This window comes from Haemaphysalis longicornis, unplaced genomic scaffold (genome assembly GCF_048455015.1).
Source record: "Haemaphysalis longicornis isolate Haplotype H1 unplaced genomic scaffold, Haemaphysalis longicornis Haplotype H1 scaffold_1, whole genome shotgun sequence".
In the NCBI taxonomy this organism is placed as follows: domain Eukaryota; kingdom Metazoa; phylum Arthropoda; class Arachnida; order Ixodida; family Ixodidae; genus Haemaphysalis; species Haemaphysalis longicornis.
Window position 1 is genome coordinate 456020453 of NW_027526203.1, and position 22478 is coordinate 456042930.

At 48.7% G+C, this 22478-nt stretch overlaps 2 protein-coding genes across 3 annotated transcripts in view; both read right to left on the bottom strand.

Moving 5' to 3' along the window:
- The window catches only part of Cpx (synaptic transmission protein complexin), a 682070-nt gene that overhangs the window by 235576 nt on the left and 424016 nt on the right, over positions 1–22478 (bottom strand). The window lies entirely within an intron of this gene.
- On the bottom strand, positions 3680–5191 carry LOC144162513 (uncharacterized). The gene has a single exon (XM_077693079.1). It carries the CDS (start codon positions 5120–5122, stop codon positions 3680–3682), a length of 1443 nt encoding a protein of 480 aa, XP_077549205.1. The 5' UTR covers positions 5123–5191.

A 22478-nucleotide genomic window follows, 5' to 3' on the forward strand; every position in this document is an offset into this window, starting at 1 on the left:
CATTCAGAATGACCCACCAAAGACCTCGTCGTCTTCCTCTACCAACAACCGTCGCTGGACGCATTGTTCTTGCTTGTGGACCAATCCCTCTGAACTACATCGTTCGTCGTCTGCTAGTTTGCTCCGTGGCATTACCCCCCGGCGGAACAAGCGCCGTCGCGGCGCTACGGCGAATCCATGAGGGGCGGTTGGTACGGCTTCAGCCGGACTACGTGGACAATGTCCGTAGAAGGTGCACGAGTCGACGAGGGAGGAGAAACTGGGGAGATCTCATACGTGACATCGGTTACTTGACGTAGCACACGATACGGGCCACAGTACCGGGGCAGGAGTTTTTCAGAAAGCCCGACTTTGCGGGTAGGTGTCCAGAGAAGGACAAGGGATCCCGGTGCGAAATGGGCCACGCGGTGTTTGCGGTCATAAATCATCTTCTGGACAGCTTGCGAGGAATAAAGTCGGTGGCGGGCTATCTGCCGCGCATGATCAGCGCGGGCAATGGCCTCACTGGCGTACTCCGACCGCCGTAGCGGTAGGTCGCCCGACGTGGGGAGGAGTGTGTCCAATGGTAGAGTAGGATCACGGCCATATAGAAGGTAGAATGGTGAATATCCTGCGGTATCATGCCGCGATGAATTATAAGCGAAAGTCACATAAGGCAGCATGACGTCCCAGTCGCGATGGTCTGCAGAAATGTAGCAAGAGAGCATATCTGTCAGGGTTCGATTGAGGCGTTCCGTGAGGCCATTAGTTTGGGGATGATATGCTGTAGATAGCTTGTGGTTAGCAGAGCATGAGCGAAGAATGTCGTGAATTACTTGGGAAAGGAAGTAACGTCCGCGGTCAGTGAGCAACTGTCGAGGTGCGCCATGCTGGAGAATTATATCGCGAAGCAGAAAATCGGCTACATCTGTAGCACAGCTGGTCGGCAATGCACGCGTGATGGCGTAGCGCGTGGCGTAATCGGTCGCGACAGCAATCCACTTGTTTCCCGATGAAGACAAGGGGAAGGGGCCAAGCAGGTCTAGACCGACACGGAAGAAAGGTTCTGCCGGGATGTCAAGAGGCTGGAGCTGGCCCGCTGGAAGCGACGTTGGTGCTTTTCTGCGTTGGCACTGGTCGCAAGCCCTGACGTAGCGGCGTACGGAACGGTAGAGGCCAGGCCAGAAGAAACGACGGCGGACTCGATCATAAGTGCGAGAGATGCCGAGGTGCCCAGCAGTCGGCATGTCGTGAAGCTGTTGCAGCACAGTGGAGTGTAGGTGCTGGGGGACAACGAGCAACAGCTCAGGACCATCGGGACGAACATTGCGACGGTATAGGATGTTGTCACGGAGCACAAACATTGCCGTTGAAGTGTCGGGTGCGGCCGAGTTAAGGTTGTCTATAATAGATCGTAGTGCCGGATCATGACGCTGCTCTTCCTTAATGCGAAGAAGGCCAGATATAGTGCACAAAAAAGCTGCACCGTCATCGTCATTGTCGTCGGGTGGGTCGACAGGGTGGCGGGACAGGCAATCAGCGTCTTGATGCAAATGTCCAGATTTGTATTTAACATCAAATGTATACTCCTGGAGACGCAATGCCCACCGACCTAGCCGCCCTACGGGGTCCTTTAGCGAAGAGAGCCAGCACAGCGCGTGATGGTCTGTCACGACCGTAAACTGGCGGCCGTGCAGGTAAGGACGGAACTTGGTCACTGCCCACACAAGGGCGAGACATTCTCTTTCAGTGATTGAGTAGTTGCGCTCTGGGGTGGAAAGAAGGCGGCTGGCATAGGCGATAACACGCTCCAGTCCACCTTGTCGTTGCGCCAAGACGGCCCCGATACCGTAACCACTGGCATCCGTGCGGACTTCTGTGGGCGCATGAGGATCAAAATGAGCCAGAAGTGGTGCATTGGTGAGCACGGAAACTAGGGTGGTAAAAGCGGCCATTTGATCGGAGCCCCAGGAAAACGGAACGTTTTTTTTCAGCAGGCCGGTAAGGGGTCGGGCAATGTGCGCAAAGTCCTTGATAAACCGGCGGAAGTAGGAACAGAGTCCCAGAAAGCTTCTGACGTCTTTTGTTGAGCGCGGTGCCGGGAAGTTCTGGACTGCGCGAACTTTATCCGGGTCGGGTTGAACTCCCCTGGCGTCAACGAGGTGCCCCAGGATTGCTATTTGTCTACGGCCGAAATGACATTTTGAGGAATTCAGCTGGAGACCCGCCCGTCGGAACAGTGCCAGGATCTCAGAAAGGTGCTCGAGATGGGTGGTAAACGAAGGCGAAAAAACGATAACATCGTCCAAGTAACAGAGGCATGTGGACCACTTAAAGCCCTGGAGCAGTGAGTCCATCATGCGTTCAAATGTTGCTGGCGCGTTGCAGAGGCCAAAGGGCATCACCTTGAACTGATAAAGACCATCAGGTGTTATAAAGGCGGTCTTCTCACGGTCCATTTCATCCACGGCAATTTGCCAATATCCCGACCGAAGGTCGATGGATGAAAAATACTTGGCTCCGTGGAGGCAGTCAAGGGCGTCATCTATCCGCGGAAGGGGATAAACGTCCTTCTTCGTGACGGCATTAAGGTGTCGATAGTCCACGCAAAACCGCCATGTGCCGTCTTTTTTCTTGACTAGCACCACTGGTGAAGCCCATGGACTGCAGGAAGGCTCAATGATATCCTTCGCCAGCATCTTATCCACTTCTTGTTGGATTACTCGCCTCTCAGCGCGGGAAACTCTGTACGGGCGTTTGTGAATTGGGCTTGCGCTTCCTGTAATAATTCGATGCTTGATGGACGAAGTTTTACCTAAAGGGCGGTCGTTGTGATCGAAAATGTCCCAATAGGATGCTAGAAGTCGGCGGAGCTCAACGGACTGTGCAGGGAGGAGATCGGGAGCCAACATCGTTGAGTATGGTTCGGTTGGGGAAGGGGCACAAGAAAAGTCATCAGCGGGATGTTTTTGGGGATCGGCCGTTAAAACAGAAAGGTCGTACTCTCCTAAAGGGGACAGATGACCAAGAGTGATTCCTTTGGGCAGCGATTGCACGGAAAAGCTGAAATTGAGAAACGGAAGAGATGCTCTGCTTTGCTTGATTCTGACAACGGTGTGTGGTAGCTTCACTCTGCGCTCCAGTGCAACGGGTGTGGTTGGCGATACGACGTAGTCCCCGTCCGGTACAGGGGAAGAGATGAACAGCGGGACATAAGTGAATGCTTGAGGCGGTAAACGAACATCTTCGAGACAGCACAGACGCGGCAAGGTTTCTTCGATAGTGACTGGTGGCAGTGGAAGGTCGAGGTGGACGAGGCCGAGAGAACAATCTATGAGCGCTGAATGATCCGACAAAAAATCTTGGCCTAGAATAAGGTCATGGGTGCAGCGGTCTAAAACGGCGAACAGGACTGTTGTGTCATGGCCAGCGATGGTGACGCGCGCGGTGCACATACCGGCGACCGCTGGGGTACCTCCGTCAGCGACCCGGAGACACGAAGTGGCTGGGGTCAAAACTTTTCGCAGACGACACCGAAGCTTCGCACTCATGACCGATACTTGCGCCCCGGTGTCAATGAGCGCACTCACATCGACACCATCAACTTTCACGTCCAACAAGTTCTTTTCGGCTCGCAGTGTTATCAGAGGATTTTCAGGTCGGTCGGAAAATGCAGCGTCACCTCCGGGGGCTGCATCCTCTAGTTTTCCTGGGAGGGTCTCGAGTAGCTGGTCGGCGGGGTCGGCGAGGAAAAGCGACGAGGAGAACGGGACTGGCGACGCTGCGGCGATGGGGAACGACCAGACCAGCGGTTGTCGGCGGAATCAGCGGTGTTCGGCTGCGACTGACGGCGGGAGTAGAAGCGTCGAGAAGGGTCGTCAGGGTACTGGTAGAAGTTGTTCTGGCGGGGCGGAAATGGACGGCTCCGGCAGTATCGAGCCACGTGGCCTACCCGTCTGCAGTTGAAACAGATCGGCCGGTCGTCAGGAGTCCGCCATTCATCAGCAAGGCGGCTCTGGAAACGTGGCGGCATACTGTCGCACCGAGAAGGGCTGATGGGTGAAGGATAACGAGCGCACGGGTGACTCACGGAGCAAATTGGCTGCACTCCTAGGTTCAGCAGCTCTTCGCGCACAACTGCCTGTATGAGAGGTACAGGGACAGCGGAGGTCTGGGCGTCGTGGGGGAAGCAAGTTGGGGCAATGGCCTCAATCTCGCGACGTACAATTCTTGTGATATTATCTGGAGTTGGTGCCATCCCTGTGGAAGTGCGCTGTCCTGCTGGCGGCTGGAGGTTATCTTCGCAGGAAGAGGTCGCAGCCGTGTTAGGAAGCCGGGTGAATTTTTGAGCGATTCGGCGGCTTTTCGCCAGCTCAAAGCGACGACATTCGGCGATAAGGGTGTCAACTTTGTCGCAGTTCTTGAAAACTAGAAGGTTAAAAGCATCGTCGGCTATGCCTTTTAACACGTGGCCCACTTTTTCTTCCTCCGACATCTGACGGTCAACTTTGTAGCAAAGGGATAGCACGCTCTGAATGTAAGTAACGTACGATTCAGTGGGGCTTTGCACGCGGGAGGCAAGGTCATTTTTGGCTTCCAGCTGCCGACTCTCGGACCGTCCGAACAGAGCCTTCAGCTCTTCTTTACAAGCGTCCCAACTGGTGAGGCGGGCCTCGTTTGTGTCAAACCAATCTTTGGCCGCACCTTTAAGGTAGAGGTCCAGGTTGGCGAGCATGAATGTGGGGTCCCAGCGGTTGTGGCTACTGACACGCTCGTACATAAGGATCCAGTCTTCTACGTCGACGTCATCCGTGCCGCTGAATTTACCGGGTTCGCGCGGGTGGGTAAGGATGATGGTCTGGCCTGTAGCGGCCTGGCTAGGCGGAGTCATGGTGAGGGTTGTCCCCGAGTGCTCTTTGCGAAAGGAAGTGTGCCGGACGTGGCGTCCGCTACGCAGCTCCGTCTTCGCAGAAGGCCAGCACCTCCACCACAAGATGTTACGAGGCGAGGACGCGGAAGAGAAGAATGTATTTAAAGTATTTACACTATTTACAGGAAGAAAGGCTGGGCTGCCGCTAACATTCAGAATGACCCACCAAAGACCTCGTCGTCTTCCTCTACCAACAACCGTCGCTGGACGCATTGTTCTTGCTTGTGGACCAATCCCTCTGAACTACATCGTTCGTCGTCTGCTAGTTTGCTCCGTGGCAATATATATATATTCATATATATATATATATTCATATATATATATATTCGACAACAGTAACTTTAGAACATCCAAGGGAAGCCCTCACCTTCTTGTAATATCCCATTCGGGGACCTTCGAGGCATAACCCGGCCAATAGAATTAAAATCACTTCGTTTAAGAGGTCAGAGTCTGTCCTGAAAATTTTTGTCAACAAAAGAGTAAGCAAACAATTTTTGCTCGAGAAAACATGCTATAGTTAGTCCGATCAAAACTTTATCGAATCCTTTTCTTTCCAAAACAGATTGATGCTTCATTAAAATTCTTGCAATTTCAAAAGAGTCGAGAACTGAGCCAGTTGGTACAGATTCATTGTGGTGAAACAGAGCGCAAAACCAGGACACAGGAGAAGAAGAGAACAACACGAGCGCCGACTATCAACTGAAATGTTTATTACTCAGTTAAATGTTTATTACGCAGTTACACAGTAACTGTGCCACTGTTTTAATAGCCCAGAAAGACAGGAGAACAAGGGAGCTAACTGAAGCCTTTTATATAAAATAAGAATTCCGAAGATTGTATTCGTTTCCCGTCCATATCATTACTGGACTGCTAAGCGGCTTATCCGGACAAATGCTGAGTCTGTGGTTTTGTGCACACATGACGTATACGTCATGATTGTTATGGTCACACCCGCTCTTATATATTTTTGTTCACTGTGTAATAAACATTTCAGTTGATAGTCAGCGCTCATGTTGTTGTCTTCTTCCACCGTGACCTGGTTTTGCGCCCTATTTCACCACAATGCATCTTGCAATTTCTTGCTTCATGATTTTTTTTCTCACCTCGGAAACAACAGAGATCCTGACAACTATTTGTAAAGCATTTCTTCGAATAATATCGTGCCATTCGTACCAAACATTTTCAATGCCTTCTTCACTTTTCGCTTTTATTCTTTCTTTTCGAAACCGACACGTGGCGTATCATTAAATATAAGTTTTCAGCCTGCTTTCCCTTCATTCTTTGATGTTAAAGCTCCTAAAATAAAAGCAATTTCTACAAGCCCGTGCGGCCATGGTGCTTTTAACGCAGCCATTACGCGTGCCGCATTCCGCGGGTCTGATAGAGGCGTGTAAATATTGGAGCACCTTTCCGAAAAACAGCCGTGCTGTGCGCTATAGAAGAGCTCAGCATCGCTGAAACTAAACTGCTCTGGCTGCCGAACCAACCGCGCTGCCGGAACGTTACAAGGTGCCCATGCAAGACTCCTGACTCCTGCGGAACGACTCGTGGATACGGAACACTGATGTGAAGGCATGGATGGTCACCCGATGCCCTGGTGATCATCCAGGCCTCCAAGCTTCCTTTTGACTCCATTAAATATTAAAACATTCCTATTTACGAGACCAACGCTTGGCTGATGGGTGTGCGGTGTAGGCCCGATAGGCTGTTGCGTCTTGTAGAAAATTATCGATCTGAGGTTATGCGTCCATCCGCGGACCTGGTATTCCTGGCACGAGTGCGCTCTGAGCCTCGGCAACAACCTTGGGCTCGTGTAGAGGACTCTCATTTAAGGTCTCGCGTCAGGCCCGCTGTATAATTGTGTCACCGTCAGTCACACCAGTGGCGTGCACTGAGTGAAGCGGTGCGAAACGCCGTCTTCAAGGGTGTTTTAATATGAATACTGAACGTTGTTGTTTCAAATCTAGTATGGTAAATGGGTCCATTCTCACCGTAGCCAGGCAGCAATACAAAGGGAAAAAAAAAAACGAGGAGTGGGAGAGAGAGCAGAAGCAGTTATCGGACGGCTTTCTGGTTCAATTGATGCCGCTTTGAAGGGTACGGATGCGACGAGACAGGTTCCTTCGATGCCATTCCGAAAATGTTAGGTTGGTTAAACGGAAGAGCGCAGTAAGAATGCTTACGCGTTAGCAGACCATTCTCAGAATTTCCGTAGCTCTTCTTTTTTTTTATGTGTGCGCGAATGGGTGGGCGGAAGCTTGAGAGCGTCAGCCGCGAAATGAATACTAAAAAGAGCGGTTGGAAGCGTTCCGTTCGTGTTTTCTCGCACTCGAACACGAGTAGGCAGCTCTTAGTTAAGGTCTTAAATACAGCGCTTATCAAAGTGCCTGGCCATATTTATAAGAAGGCGGGAAAAACGTCTTGAGCAGACATTTCAAGCTCTTTTATTACGGTTAAATAGAGAGAGATGTCCGTTCTTGGGTCGAGCCAATCAGTAAGAAACACACGCGTTTGGTGGATCGATGCATAAGTTGTTGATTGCCTTCAAATTAAAACGTTCCTCTGGCTTCATAACAAATCACTTGTAACGTGTTTTCCCTGGCGATTTTTTTTTTTTTACGAAAATGCACGAAGCCATGAAGGCGAAGCTATTTTATTTTTTGAGTGACATAGCATGGAAAGCTGAAACATTAATTCCCAATCGACAAAGCCTCTAATTGCGGGTGCGGCGCTCACTGCGCAGGAGCAGGAGTGAAGGACAATGCGAAGCGATTACGGTACACGGAAGAACTGAAAAAAAAAAAATCGTCGAAGCTGCGTCCGTGAAAGCAAGCAGTAGCATCAAGCGTGCTTCCCTGCACGCGTGGGCGTCCGGGCAGAATAACGTCCGTGTTGCTCTGTCTGCTGCCTTGTCCATAAAAAAAGCAGCAACGGAGGAAACAATACAAACCCACCGACTGAAAGCCGCCGAAGCACGTGTTTCTTTAGAGGAAGGGGGCTCCTCTTTGTTGCGGTCTCACCAACCTTTTGTTGACAAAAGAGAAAACTGTGCAGAAGAGAAACTAGGCTTTCGATTTGAAATCTAGCGGCTCTTTGAAGCGCAGGTCATAAAGCGAAAGAGTGACCCGCTGTTTGCTCGCACGTGGAAACAACAAAACGAGGTCGCCTAGCGGTCGTCACATATCTTTGCTTCAATTGAATACGCGGCCGAAAATCTCCAAGACTGCTGTGCGGGCCTCGGTTGCTCTTCCCGTGTTCACTTTGCGTTCTCTGTCTATGGCATAACATATTGAAGTCCAGCAGGTGCACACTGTGACACCATGTTTTATTTTTGCTCCTAGAAAAAGAGGCGAAACAAAAGCAGTTTCAGGACAGCCCGCAAGGACACAGTCGACTCTTCTAACAGGTGGTTATTACACAAAGCTTTCTGAGCAGTGGAACGTGTTACAAGCTGTTTCGTAAGCAGATATCCGGAAAAAGTGGCTGATAAAGGCAAAATTAAGGATGTGAAGGGGCTATGCAAGACAGAAAAACGGAGAACGCGTGACGTCCTCTCACTTTTCTGAACGCAGAGAGCATGATGTTGGTTTTTGAAATTGGCAGCTTTCCACTCGCGCGCGAGTGTTCTAACCTCTTCTGCACGGTCACTCTTGCCAGCAGATAGGCTATGCTGCCATTACGGTAGGTATTTTCCGCCCCATTCGAAACATTGAAATGCCAGTAGAAACCACAGTGACCCGCCGCGGGGGCTCAGCGCTAAGGCGTTGCGCTGCTGAGCACGAGGTCGCGGATTCGATTCCCGGCCGCGGCGGCCGCTTTTCTGATGGAGGCGAAAAGCAAAAACACCCGTGTGTACGAGATTTCGGCGCACGTTAAAGATCCCCAGGTGGTCGAAATTAATCCGGAGCCCTCCACTACGGCGCGCCTCATCGCCTGCGTTGCGTCGGCGCGTTAAAACCCTACAATCAATCAATAAATCAATCAATCAATCAATCAATCAATCAATCAATCAATCAATCAATCAATCAATCAATCAATCAATCAATCAATCAATCAATCAATCAATCAATCAATCAATCAATCAATCAACCAAGAAACCACAGTGAAAAAGTAATCCTGGAATGCAGTGCATGTCTCCCCTGTAAACAAGTCCGGCCCAGCAGCGCCATGTACATGTCCCAGGCTGCCCATAACCAGCCAATGCAGAGAACTTTGTGCGCTACAATTTCAGGTGCCCAACAGGTGCAATGCTTACAGACATAGTGCTTACAGGTTATGATCTCATTAAAACTGACAAAAACGTTAATTCAGTTCACTCGAAGGTATATCAAATCCCGCACCAATCGCCTATATCGTTCATGCACTTAAACTGCTTATAACAAAACGGTTTTAAGGCATACACCGGATAACTCTAATCACCAGCTGAAATGAGGAAAGACATTGTCACTCGGAAATACGATGAAATTACATATTATACCGGGATCTTTATGCGTAGCGAACAGCCTTTCATACCGATTACATTAACGACAATGTTACAACTGTGGTCGCAGGAACATGCAAACCAACGACTGAACTTTTTGGTATAGCGGGCTCTGGTTATTTGTGGAACCAACGCAGAAGCTGCTTCGCACTCTAGTGAACCCACAAGGTTTCCCAAGCAGCTTAAAGTCCGGACATCGAGGGGTATTGGCCCTTTGTACTACGGCGAGGAAACAATGCCCTACGCGGAACGTTCGAACATTGCGATAGGCTGCGGGCCCCTCCGAGTGTTCTATTACTAATAAGATATCATAGTCTGAACGAACGATGCCGCCCCCCCCCTCGTTTTTTTTGGCAAAGCCACATTTATGGGCAAAAAAAAGAGAATATATTGCTAATTAACTCTGGCAGGTGCGATCCAACGTCGGCGTAGAGTCCGTTGAAACATCTTAGCGACCGCGCATGCTGAAGATCAAAGACATGCATCCTGCCCCCGGAAAGCAAAGTGCATGTTTTGAAACGCACTGTACGAGGGCGACCGCGGAAGCCACTGAAACGTATCAGTGTTAATACTATAACATACTCATAAAGGCGTTGCTCCACAGTAGAATCTCGATGCAGTGAAGTCGGTTAAGCGGAACAAACGCCTTGCAGCTGGTTGGTTTTGCATTAGAGCAATGTAAATAAAATATCGGTAATGGCAACTCAATCGATTACCGATATTTTATTTAAGACGCTCGCGGGCACCTCTAACGAGAAATTGAAAATCTTCGGCGCACCACACGAGCACTCATACTACCGTGTGGTTCAAACCTCCCTGGCGACTTCACTCGCCGAGAGGAGGTTGCGCTGCGGAGACTACGAGTTGGTTATGTTTTTCGGGCAGCGCTGTTACCGCTAGTCGCTGCGTGCTGATATGTGGTTTTATAATAAATTTTCTTCTCGCTATACGCCGTCCGTGACTGCCTCCTGGCCATCGCAATACCGCAGCCCATACGGATCCACCTGTACATTCTGCGCCACTGCCATTGGGGACGTGAATGTGCAGCACCTGCTCTGGGCCTGCCCGGGATTGCATCAAGTTCGCCTGCGGCACCTTCGTGCAACCGGTCTCCACCCTGGCCGCCCTCCTGACCTGCAACGCTGGGTACATGGACCGTGTAACCGACAACTCCTGTACTTTATACACCAAACTAACTTGTTCGTGTTTCTGTAAACGCCTGCAGCTATTATGCCGCAGGGCAAACTTTCGAATGAAAAAAAAAACTGCAACATTTGGGAAAGTGCAGCGTCATCGCGGAACGCCTAACTCGCCCGGTTACCGTGTCCGGCAACATCCCCACAAAATTTTGTGAGCATTAAAGCTCAGATCTGCCCCGATAAAGCGAATAGGAGGAGGAAGGTCCCGAAAATGAGCCCACTGGCTCTGAGCCTGCAATGACACCCGCTCAGGCGGAACAAGCAGGCCACCTACTTGACAGTTTTTTCCAACGAGAAGGAGCGCTTCCGAACTGTTCTGGGCAGCCTGCTGACTATGGGTGGCAACATACAATGTTCACGCGAGTAGAACAGGTACGCCACAGCCAGACAGAACTCTGATTATGGCGAGGCTTGGGAATTCTGTGTCGGAAGTCTGCCTTTCGAAGCAGTTTGCCTTGACCACAACAACGATGACGATGGTTATGATGCTGCTCAGCCAGCGCTGCAATCGTTTCATTTACCCTTAACTCTGTTGTGCTACCTTTACCACGGTCGAATAGTGCTTAAAACAAAGCACCTCGAAAAAGTGTGCCTCGATAACAATAATATCGGAAGGAAAGACATGGGCAGCCGACATCTTCCCTATAACGGCGCGAAGGCTGTAGAACAAGAAGAAAAACGAAAACAAAAACAAATTCGGTTGGGTGAGAACGAGAGCAGCCTTTTTATTGTTTGCGGTTCACAGGGGTTTTTCTGACATGGGTCGCCGGGTTTTTCTCGACTTGTCTTTCTTCCTCTTGCGGGCTTCAACATGAGTGAAGCTGCTATGACCCTCCACACTGTTGAATTAACTTTAGTAAGTTGGGCCTTCCGAAATCATGAAGGAATTTTTTCGCTCTTTGTTTCGCACCAGGTTTAGGCACCCTAAAAACAACTGAAGTGCACTCCGAAAAAAAAATGCGGCCAGCGGTAAAGTTAAACTTCACAGTTTGCACAGAAAAAGTCTGCCACCCGTGGATGTAGCAATGAATGATACTGCTATATTGTAGCTGCTTTAGGCCAAAATGTGGGACACAATGAAGGCCAGGGGCCCAGAAAACAGTACGCAAAAGTGCAGACGGGCCTACACGTGAACAGATGTGCACTATAAGACGTGGTCCGCTTCGCCACATCTCCTGTAATTGAACAATCTTTGGGAGAAAAAAAAAAAGCGAATTTGGCAAATGACCGAGCCCGGCATGCCATTTGCTCCGAAAAGATTTTTTTTTTTTTGCGCCGTAGCATTGGTCAATGCAGGGTGTCAAGGTCCCATTCAATGCCCAGAGGAAAGTGCTGCTTAAACTGCTTCGTGCACGGTTCAGCCGAGCCAAGAAACTGTCTTAAATTGTAGGCAATCATAAAGCTACGAATTAGCTGCCAGCAAAATAGGGGAGACGGGCTGGAGCCTGTAAATAGCTCGATAACAACACCATTTTGGAATAGTGTGCGGGAGCTGCGGGTAGCGCTCTGTGGGCCTGAAGCTGCAGATGCGTAAAATATGAGGCGTTGGCCTCACCCATATAAACTAATGTCTTGCAGGAGTACCCTATTCCCGGTAACATACGCGGGCATCACGCCCCACCAGGCTGCCTTTGCCACTTCCGCAGTAGTACAGTGTACTACTGTACACTGTACATTTGTACTGTACTGTTCTGTACTGTACTTCCTACTGTACTGTACATTTGGAGCAGCTCAAGTGCATACTCCTTATGTTTGAATAATCTAAAGGAATGTATTTATTGCACATTGGCTACGCCTGGGCATACGGGCCGCTGCAGTTGAGGACTCGTAATTAATTTACACAACGTGTAGGTTTTTACATCGAAGCTGTGTGCGTCATGATGAGCGGAATTTATCGTGGAGTAGGGCACATGGTTAATGCACAGTCGACAGAAATCGGCACAATTGAATTGGATAACTTGTATTGAGATGGGGGAGGCCACATGGTCGTATTTGTGGAAGGGGAAGGTCGAAAGAGGAGGTGGCGATCAGTCAGTCATGATTAGGCTTGGTTGGAGATGATACAGAAACCCTTCGGCGATCTCTTTAGGCCACTGCGCGAGCGCTCGTGCCTCGATTCGCGAGTCCAGGCTACCGCGTGCCCACGTGACCCAGTTCGCGCTGGCGGTTGCGAGCCTGCTCTAGCGCGGGCTGGCACGAACCACCGCGAAGTTGTAAGCAATTCGGAGTTTCTGGCTGCTGTACATTGGCTTCTACGGGAGGGGTAATAGTCTTACCGAAAACGGCTGCAACTCATGTTTTATCGGAACAATCTCGAAACAAGCTGTATAGGGTTGAACTGCTCAACTGACTACTTACATGCCTAAAGGACGACCAAGTCTTCCCTCCTCTGAATATTTCATATCCTTGAAGGAATACGTAAAGCTCCAGCAGGCATACCTATAATAAGCAGTGGAATTACGGCGTAGTGCACGGTTATGAATTTTGCCTTCAAAAATTGCGGTCCATGGGTGGGAACCCCCGTAATATTTTTAGCATCCAGAACATCCGTGCACGCATGCATACACAAAAATATGGCGACAGGTTGGGCAGCGCGAAATGGAACTCGCGCCTAAAAAACAGAAAGAATGACGCCATTTGTACACTCATCTGCGAGACAGAAACAGGGGCTGGCGCGGAACGAAAACCCGCGCCTATGAACACATCGCAAATATTCGCTCACAGACTTGAGGCAGGGCACGAGTCGGGTGCAATTAACTGACGCCTTCCCGCTTGAAACAATCCATCCTAAGAAATGCGTCGGAACGAGTACTAGGAGGAAACCCGAAGCCCTACAGCATTATCATTGTTTCGTGGGCAGCGTTCTCGCGGCTGCTCGCAACAATAATCCAGCCCTGTATTCATGCCCCGAGGAATCACTTTCCGGTTTGCGCAAGGACATTCCGCTACTTCCAGACAATGGTATACACTGGCTAGAGGCGAGGAACTGTGGGTGGAAAAAGCAAACACGCCTTCAGAATAAAGTTATGCCCGGAGCGTGTCCAATAGAGTTACACTTCGGGTGAGTCCAAAGAAAGTCCACGTGTGAGCCCACTTCTCCACGCTGTTTTTTTACGCCCGGTTTCCTGAGCAGACGACTGGGAATTTATGGGCACGCGGGAGGAAGACAGATGGTGCGTGCGCAGGGTCCATTTATTGTGATAATATGAGAAGCAGCGCAGTGAATTATGCCGCAAAGGACGCGTAAAGCGGCGTAATATCCCGACGAAATTCACTGTTTAGAGTCGCCAGGGAACAATAAAGTTGCGCGGACGGCGTGGAAAGCCTGGAGGCGTCGGGGCTTGAGACGCAGAGGGAACGAAAACGCACAACTGTCTGCCATTCGTGGATATAAACGAGACGGTGGTGGGGATAAGGAAAGCGGGGTAGTACATCAGATAGAGAAACTGCGCCTGCGCTTTGATAAAGGCGGAAATGGGACAAATTGGCGTGAAGGGAACGCAAAAGGGGTGGTCAAAGCGGCGCGGCAGGAAAAGAGAGCACGCAACGGTTATTGCGTCAGGAAACTACAACTTCGCGAGAGGAGAGGCACGGGTCGCGAGGAGGGACAGCAAGAAAACGATTTTACCGGGGGGGATGGCAGAATACTGTGGCGAAGAAGGATGGCGTATATCTTTGCCGTTAACAGCGTCAGCGCATTAAACTATCCTCGCGGCAAATGTTGAGATGGCGATGTACGCTAGAGCGTGTGATTTAATTCCAGCCGCGTCCGGACTGAGAGTGTTAAATATAAATTAGCATTGGGAAATCGGAGGCATCACGAAAAAAAAAAAAAGCGTGGCTAACAACGGTTAGGAGAAAAGAAGGCTCGCAGTCTGGAATTTTGCAAGGAGGCGACGGAAATCACGCAATTATTCCGGAACTAAACAAGAACGGCGTTCTCCTTTTTGAATGGCATGGTTTTTTTTTAATTTGATATTAAACAACTCAAAAATTCCCATTCATCCGATGGACCTCAAAAATGTGTGAGTTCTTTCAAAGCGCTCTTATCAAGGCGATGTTATCTCAAAGCGGGGCCCTAGCCCTCAAAGCATGGCGATATGAGAACCTGCAGAGCAATTGATGAAGCTTACCCGGGTGGTGTGCCCGAGCAACATACACTCGGCCGCATGGAATCATAGCTGTCGCTAGTGGCGTAAGGTCCAAATGCTGTGATGTACTTACCCGAGCAATCGGGCCTACAGCCGAGCAACGTATGCGGTTTCAGCCCCTTTTTCTGCTGTGAGAAACAGGCATCCCAGTTTGTTTGGGGCTGCAAAACACTTCTTTTGCACCCATTAGAACATTTCCAACTCAGCGGGGAGAGCAACGCGCACAAAGAACAACACTGAGATTTTTACCCGCTTATGTAGCTTCAAGGGCAGTACGTTTTGCAGATGCGCTTGCCGCCATACCTTGCCGCTTTTATTTGCATTTCGCAGGTCGTGGAAATATTCAAGGCAGGGCTTGCGGCCTGCCTAAAGTTGGCAGCCTTTTCTACAAAGTTGTTTCACTGAACTGAAAACAAGATCGAAAAAAAAAAAAAAAAAACTCAAGGTAAGCAAGAAGCCGTAATGCCATTTTGAAAACTTTAGAATGACTGGAGTGAGATTCTGACAGTGATTAAAATTACATTAAGTACGTTCTTTGTTATCTTAGGATTAACACAAGGTCATAGACAACGTGCACGAAAATATTTGTGACGAGCATACTTCTAGACGTCTCAAGGTGGCTTTTAGTGAGAAAACTTTGATTGATTGATTGATTGATTGATTGATTGATTGATTGATTGATTGATTGATTGATTGATTGATTGATTGATTGATTGATTGATTGATTGATTGATTGATGGTTTAACGCGCCGACGCAACGCAGACGATGAGGCGCGCCGTAGTGGAGGGCTCCGGATTAATCTTGACCACCTGGGGATCCTTAACGTGCGCCAAAATCTCGTACGCACTGGCGTTTTTGCTTTTCGCCTCCATCAGAAAAGCGGCCGCCGCGGTCGGGAATCGAACCCATGACATCTTTCTGAGCTTAAGCGGCAACCACATGGAGCGTTTTGTGCGCGTCTGGCGGCCGTCGATGTCTCCTGGCGGTGACGCGAAAAACGTTGCAGAGTACAGTTTACCCCACCGCCATCTGCCAGATAGGTTTGTTAGCGAAAAACCACCAAACTGTTCAATTTGTGTCTTTCCTTTCGAGAATTTTCTCCTCTCCAACGTCCGTTTCGCGTCGCCGCTAGGAGACGCCGACGGCCGCCAGGCGCCAGTAAAACGCTCCATGTGGTTGCCGCTTTATCCACTGAGCCAAGTGAGAAAACCGAATATTGGGCCTACACTCAAACCAATACATACGCCGTGTATCTGGACATACGTAAGCCTATGACACTCGACAAAGTTCACTTTTTGTAAAACGTTCACAGTTGCAAAAACTAAAACAAAAGATCCTTCCCTATAAATTCAGAATGCATTCTAAGTGCCTGATAACCACTGTTTCTGGAGTCCATTTTTTACGCACTTCAAGCGAAACGAATTCGTAACTGGGTACGAAATGTTTTTTGCCTCAACGGATAAAGCGAAACACGTGGGAAGATTATTCACGGGAAATTGAAGACACACAGAAAATTGGCCAGCAGTTTTCAGGGACGTATCACGCTTTTCAGGTTTCACGACTAAATACATTCCATACATCCAAAAAGAAAAAGAAATAACGACTGATGTGTGCCTCCTCTTAGTGTTCAGGGGTACTTTTAAAGTGTTAAGGATTTCAGTTACTTATACATACAATGCCATGATGTTTCATGCGCAACCGGAAATAATTTAGGCGCAGATGAAGGTACACTGCTCTGTAGAACTCTAACCAGTCATGAGAATATTGGGAACAAAAATGGAACTGTGTGAATACAGACGCTGAATTTAGCTGAAATCCTTCAATTTTGAATACTAGTCTTTCTTGTGCTACCCAAACGCAAAAACTTTGATATCTCTCTCTCTCTCTCTCTCTCTCTCTCTCTCTCTCTCTCTCTCTCTCTCTCTCTCTCTCTCTCTCTCTCTCTCTCTCTCTCTCTCTCTCTCTCTCTCTCTCTCTCTCTCTCTCTCTCTCTCTCTCTCTCTCTCTCTCTCTCTCTCTCTCTCCTATCTCTCTCTCTCTCTCTCTGTCCCTCGATTCAGCCGCCCGGCCAAACTTTAAACAATTTTTGAGGGAGACGCTTATATAGGCAAAACATTTCAATCTAATAAATCTAGAAAGTTGTTCCGTATGTGTCAACATTGTTCAGCAATTAGATAACGTTAGGCTTATTTGAGGAACAACGTCAATACGTATCTGGTGTTTGCAGTGTTCTTTTAATTAAAAGTAGATGTGGGCAAATAGAAAAGATCGGCCGCCTTCGCATTTGGGAACCGAAGACTGAGGGAACAGCGGAGATGGTGATCTTCACTCGCTTAACTTGGCTTTTCTTAGGTCTCTCTTCCCTGCGAGCGAGGGAATCCTTTATTGAAAGTATCGCTTATATTGGGGATGGGATAAATATACAGGACGAGCAACCTGATTGGACTAACATGCTGGATGATATAGTTAACCTGAAATGTTTTTAATAGGCACCACCCGTAGTAGCGGACAGGGCTTTAATCATTATACCGGGTTGAAGCATGTGTTATTGTTTCGATTTCGTGTTCGCCGTACCAAGCCGGTAATAAAGAAAAAAAGAAAGCGATGATACTGCAATCAGGTAGACGCCGGTCTCATAACACAAGGGACCCAGGTTCCATTCCGGCAGCCAGAAGCGTTATTTTCTTGAGGGGCGCACTCCCAACACCTGCTCGTGGGCTCCTTGCCTCCTCGCCATTTTCTTTCACACTTCTTTGCCTAGAATTTTCCCCTCTCCCCTTCCCCGAGCGGAGTTTTCTGCTAACGTTCGGGACTGCCAGAGCTCAAGCTTAAACATCCCCGCCGTTAGAACACGTTGAAAACAGTGTTTCAACCACAAAATGCAAACAAGGCTCGCGCTCGTGGCACGAGCGCCAGGTGCCAACCGTTCCAGCAGGTGGAACGCCAGCATTGAAAACGCGGCAAAACTGAACTCTGGAAATCAATCGCCCATCGATGGCCCGAGAAACAGTGCGAGAGGTGGGCGAATGAGACAGGAGAGGCAGTGTAAGGTCCACTTATGAGGTCAGTGGCCAGGCGCGCAGGCTGCGCGTGAGAACCCGCCACTCTGTCTGGTGGCTGAACACTGTGGACTCTACGCCGCAGCCGTCGCCAATTCGTCGCGGCGCGCACGGCAGACGGATTGTCTGGCCGACCGAATACCATGGGGATAATCCCTCATTGAAAACGCAGACGGCGCCGCCGGGTTCCGAGATCATCGGCGTGGTGCGCCTGGGAGGGGTAATTGCCCACGTCGGAGCGTGCGCCGCGCGAGCCTCCATTGTTAACGCGCTCCGTTCCGCATAGTGCACTGTCGCCGCCTTTCGCCCTCACCCCGCGGGGTCGCGCGCGCTTGCTCGTCCGCGAGCGGGCCGGTGACCCAAAGATGGTGGCGCCTCATTGAATATTCCATAGCGCGCTGAGTGACAGCTGTCTACGAGAATTCGGGCACTCCCTTACGCGTGTACGAACGCTACAGGGGCGTTCCCGATAGAGTGTGATGTCGAGGTGTTATAAGTCCGAACTTGGCCGTTAGAAATCGTTCTTGTCTGAGCGCTGAGCTGGGCAGTTCCCGGCGGGACAAGGAGTCTCGACCGTTAAAACTAGGTTGGGATTTGTGACCCCCTAGGCTAGAGGTTAAGATCGCGTCGGAAGTTTAGGGTACAGCGCCGCACCGGGCAACTAGAAGGATCTTGCGGCGAGACAGTCTCGGCCGTCGTTTCTCGAGCGGTTTGTGTACGCTCCGAGGATAGGAGAGTTAGACGAAGTTGAGAAGCTGAAGTGATTTGTGCGCACTTGGAGCTAGCGTCTAGCTGAAGCTTGAAGTTTTTCCTTTTATTACTCATGTACCCAGTTATCCTACTGTAAATAGCTGTATATAAACTCTTCGTTTCCTTTCTCCAACTACACGCGCCTTGAGTTCGTCAATTCGACCGCCATCTCCAAGAACTTCAACATCATCGCCCTGCCAGCCTCCTGCCAAATCAACCGGAGCCCAGGCGGTTGGGTTCCTGATCGCTACCGGACTTCGGGAAAACGAACCACACAACCATCTTTACTGGCAGTTACGTGGCAGGGGTGGCAGAAGACTGTCGTATTTCGATGACAATTGCAGCGACGCGAGCAGATGCGCATCGTTTTGACATTAAAATTCTATGAATGGTTGCGATGAATATAGGCAGGATGAATTTTGTACGCAACCAGGCAAAGTTAGATGCTACTGCGACCAATAAAAGACGTAATGAAGCAGGTTTGTTGCGTTGAAATTGCGATCAAACTACACTGATTTGAACTTTATATCTCAAGTTATAAAAGGGGACAATTTATGTGTTCATCCAGCGCGGTATCGCCGAATCTGTTACCTATAGTAACATCGCCGTAATTTCACTGACGAACATTAAACGTGGGGAAAAAATAAAAGCCTACTGACTTAGACATGCTCCCTAAAGGGCAACTCGTGTTATTCCAGAGGGTTATTCCAGTTCCACAATAAGAGCTCTCTATTTCAATGTAGTCATGGGCAGTCTAAACTGAAACAAAATATCAGCGACGACAGATACTGGTGGCGCAGCCTATCAGCGAGGAAGGAAAGCTGCGACGACATAAAGCGTGCTCGAGAGAGCCCTTCGCTACTGAAATGCGAATCGGTCGGTTTCGTCTGTCACGCTACTGAGCAACTTTCACGCATGCGTTTTCTGCGGTCTCCCTTATCTGGAAACCTTTTTTCGCGTCAAGCCTATCTTTTTATGTTCCGTAATCGGCAAAAGAATATAAATGGGACATCATGGGAAATCAGGGCTGGCAAAGTATAAAACAAAAATCTGTTCACCAAAATACAGTTCTGTTCACCAAAATACAGCTCGAAACGCCGCCGATCCAGTGAATCACTTTCAAACGTAAGCGGGTTCCTAAAAGTCAGTTCCAGATAAGCGAAATCACACGAAACACGCATGTGATAACCAGTGGCGTAAATCCAGAAAAATCACAAGGGGGGACACACATCTTGCCAAGGCGGCCATTTTGTTTTGTGCTTTATTTTCATTTATATACAAATTACTATCGTGATTTGAATTGAAATAAGAAAAACGAGCATGCTTTCATACCTCCCGTAATTGCACTGTGCTATTGCAGACGTTAAAAAAAGATCAATAAGAAATACTCTGTACAATATGAGTACTGATCACCTATGACATGTTTCCTAGCTTTCGACACTTCTAGAGGGTCCAAAAACGAGAGCGCGGTTTTTGCACGCACTGACAAAGTTTTTCAACAACCCTGGCAACGTTATGAGGTCTATAATGTCTTGATGAACGTGTGCCAAAGCCATGCAGTTGAGGCGTTCCTCCCCCATCGTACTACGCAGCCATGTTTTCAGTCTTCTCAAGGCACTGAACGATCTCTCTGCTTCACAGGAAGAGACCGGCATCACTAAGATAATCCTGAGAACACTCTCCGTTTCCTTGAAATACTGGCGGGAACGGGATGGTTATTCCAGCTCGTGCAGTACTTATTAGTGACAAAAACAACAGTTGTTTTAGCTTTCAAAGGTAAATGAAAGATGAATCTCAAGGGGGGGACACTTGCAAGGGGTGTCCCCCCAGCCCGAACACAAGGGGGGTCAGGACCCCCCTGACCCCCGCATGATTTACGCCACTGGTGATAACAGAAAGGTCCATTGTGCAGCCCGCGACACTGGCCGAATCGCATCCACGTTTACAGATACTTTTACGTTGACTCGCAGGGCAGCAGCAAGGGGCACTCTCGAACACATATTTTATCTCGTCGCAGGTGTCGGTTATCGCAGCTGGGCCGCGCCACCAGTATCTGTCTTCTGCTATTATTTTGTTTCAGCTAAGGCAGTCCATGACTGTACATGCTTGCTACTCTCGCTAACTGGTAAACTGCTCCGATATTAATGCAGCGGAAAAACGTCGCTCCCCGATTGCGGACACCAGCTGGGTGTGCATGCTTTGTGGACGCCTTTCGCGGATGCCAGCTCAAGGCGCAGTTTCGCCATTGTAGGCCAAAAACACTGTCGCTTTAAAAATAAATTTCTAGGTATGATTTATAACGGCGTTTTGCGCCAAGTAAGTCGTAAAAAATATCAAAATTAATCCGGAGCCCTCCACTACGGTGCGCCTCATCGTCTGCGTTGCGTCGGCGCTTTAAACCCTACAATCAATCAATCAAGTAGTAAAATAGCGAAGCAAAAGCAAAACATTGTAGCGTGAGCACTCCGTCAAACCGATAAAGCCTGTTAAATAACACTCACTCGTTCTGGCTTTGGTTTTACAAAGGTTTGTTCGACCTAACAGAAAACAAAAAAGAATGCAGCTGTGCATACACTGCAGAAAATTTGGAAAGATTTGTTTCAAAACATGTGCTTCAAAACTCCCAGCCTGGATTTCGAACGAAGGTGGTTTTGATATTTATGCATGAAATTACCACGCAAATGTCATTAAACTATATGTCAAAGCATTGAACAAAGAGTGGTGGCTCTGATTTATTCTTGAAGTGAGAGGGCGACGGACACTTCGAAAACTTGTAGCGGCGAGGACTGTTTGTCCACAATTTAGAGACATGGTGGGTCATTCCGTACCAAACGCCCCAGCCGGAAAGTCGAACATCACGGATTTCTTCGGTAAAAAGTGTGGCTCATCCTTAAGTGGCCCACAATGCTCCCTCTTTTCTCCAGGATTTAAAGCAAAGTTAGGTACGTCAAAAACATTCATAAAAAATCACTTCTTTTTCTATCGCCACCATTTTTTTCGTGGACATCATGTGTAGGCCCTTTACTACCCCATGCTTCATTTTTAAAGATTTTTTTTCTCGTTTTTTTTTACCCTCTTTACGCCATTCAGAAAATACACGATGTTGCGCATTTTCAAACTATTTTAGCAAATACGAGCACCCCCTCTCAGCCAATAGAGCATTTTTTTTCGGAATTTAACCATTGTGGACAATTTGTAAAAAAATATAGTGACACTAAAAAATCGAGAAATGTGCGAGAAAACATTTGTCAAGTGCGGAAAAACCTCCTTTCTGGCCCATATTCACCCCGAAATTTCTCATTGTTGGGCTCAAACACAAGGCATTCACTAATACAAATCATCGTAGTTTATTTCAGAAAGTTTAATCGGAACAGTTTTAGATTTAGCAGATAAAAAAATTCTGAATTTGTACACGCCGCTTCACCGCGTTATTCCACATACCGTCTTCTCTGCACAGCATGCGCCTGCCTTCATTAAAAACGCGCGAGCCAGAGGCTTCGCGCTGCCGGAATACCTTTCCTTGCAATGGAATTTCGTAGCGTCAATACGGGAAAAATGGATAGTTCGCGTGTTCGTGGCCAAAGTACAACATGGAGCTAGCGGTGGTGCGCCCATTCTACGAGTACGTGTAGACTCAACAGCTGGCTGGATATCAGACGTGCATTTAAAGCATCAGCATCAGCATCCAAGCATAACCACGTATAAACTTAGCCGAATCAAGAAAAAGCTAGGTGAGGCCACCAGCTTCGCTGTTTGCCCAGTCTTCGCGCCACTTGTGCGAAGCTGCCGTTTTTTTAATATAGAAACGTGGCGTTTATACGTTTAATTGCTAATTAAATCAATAATTCGCTAGTTATGCGAATATTCATGCTGCTTGTTAACTTACGTTATGGATGCCGGGTTTCCGTAGCCACAAAGCGTAAAAGATT

Coding starts and splice junctions, on each gene's coding strand:
- LOC144162513 (XM_077693079.1), bottom strand. CDS start 5,122: ATGCGTCCAGCGACGGTTGTTGGTAGAGGAAGACGACGAGGTCTTTGG.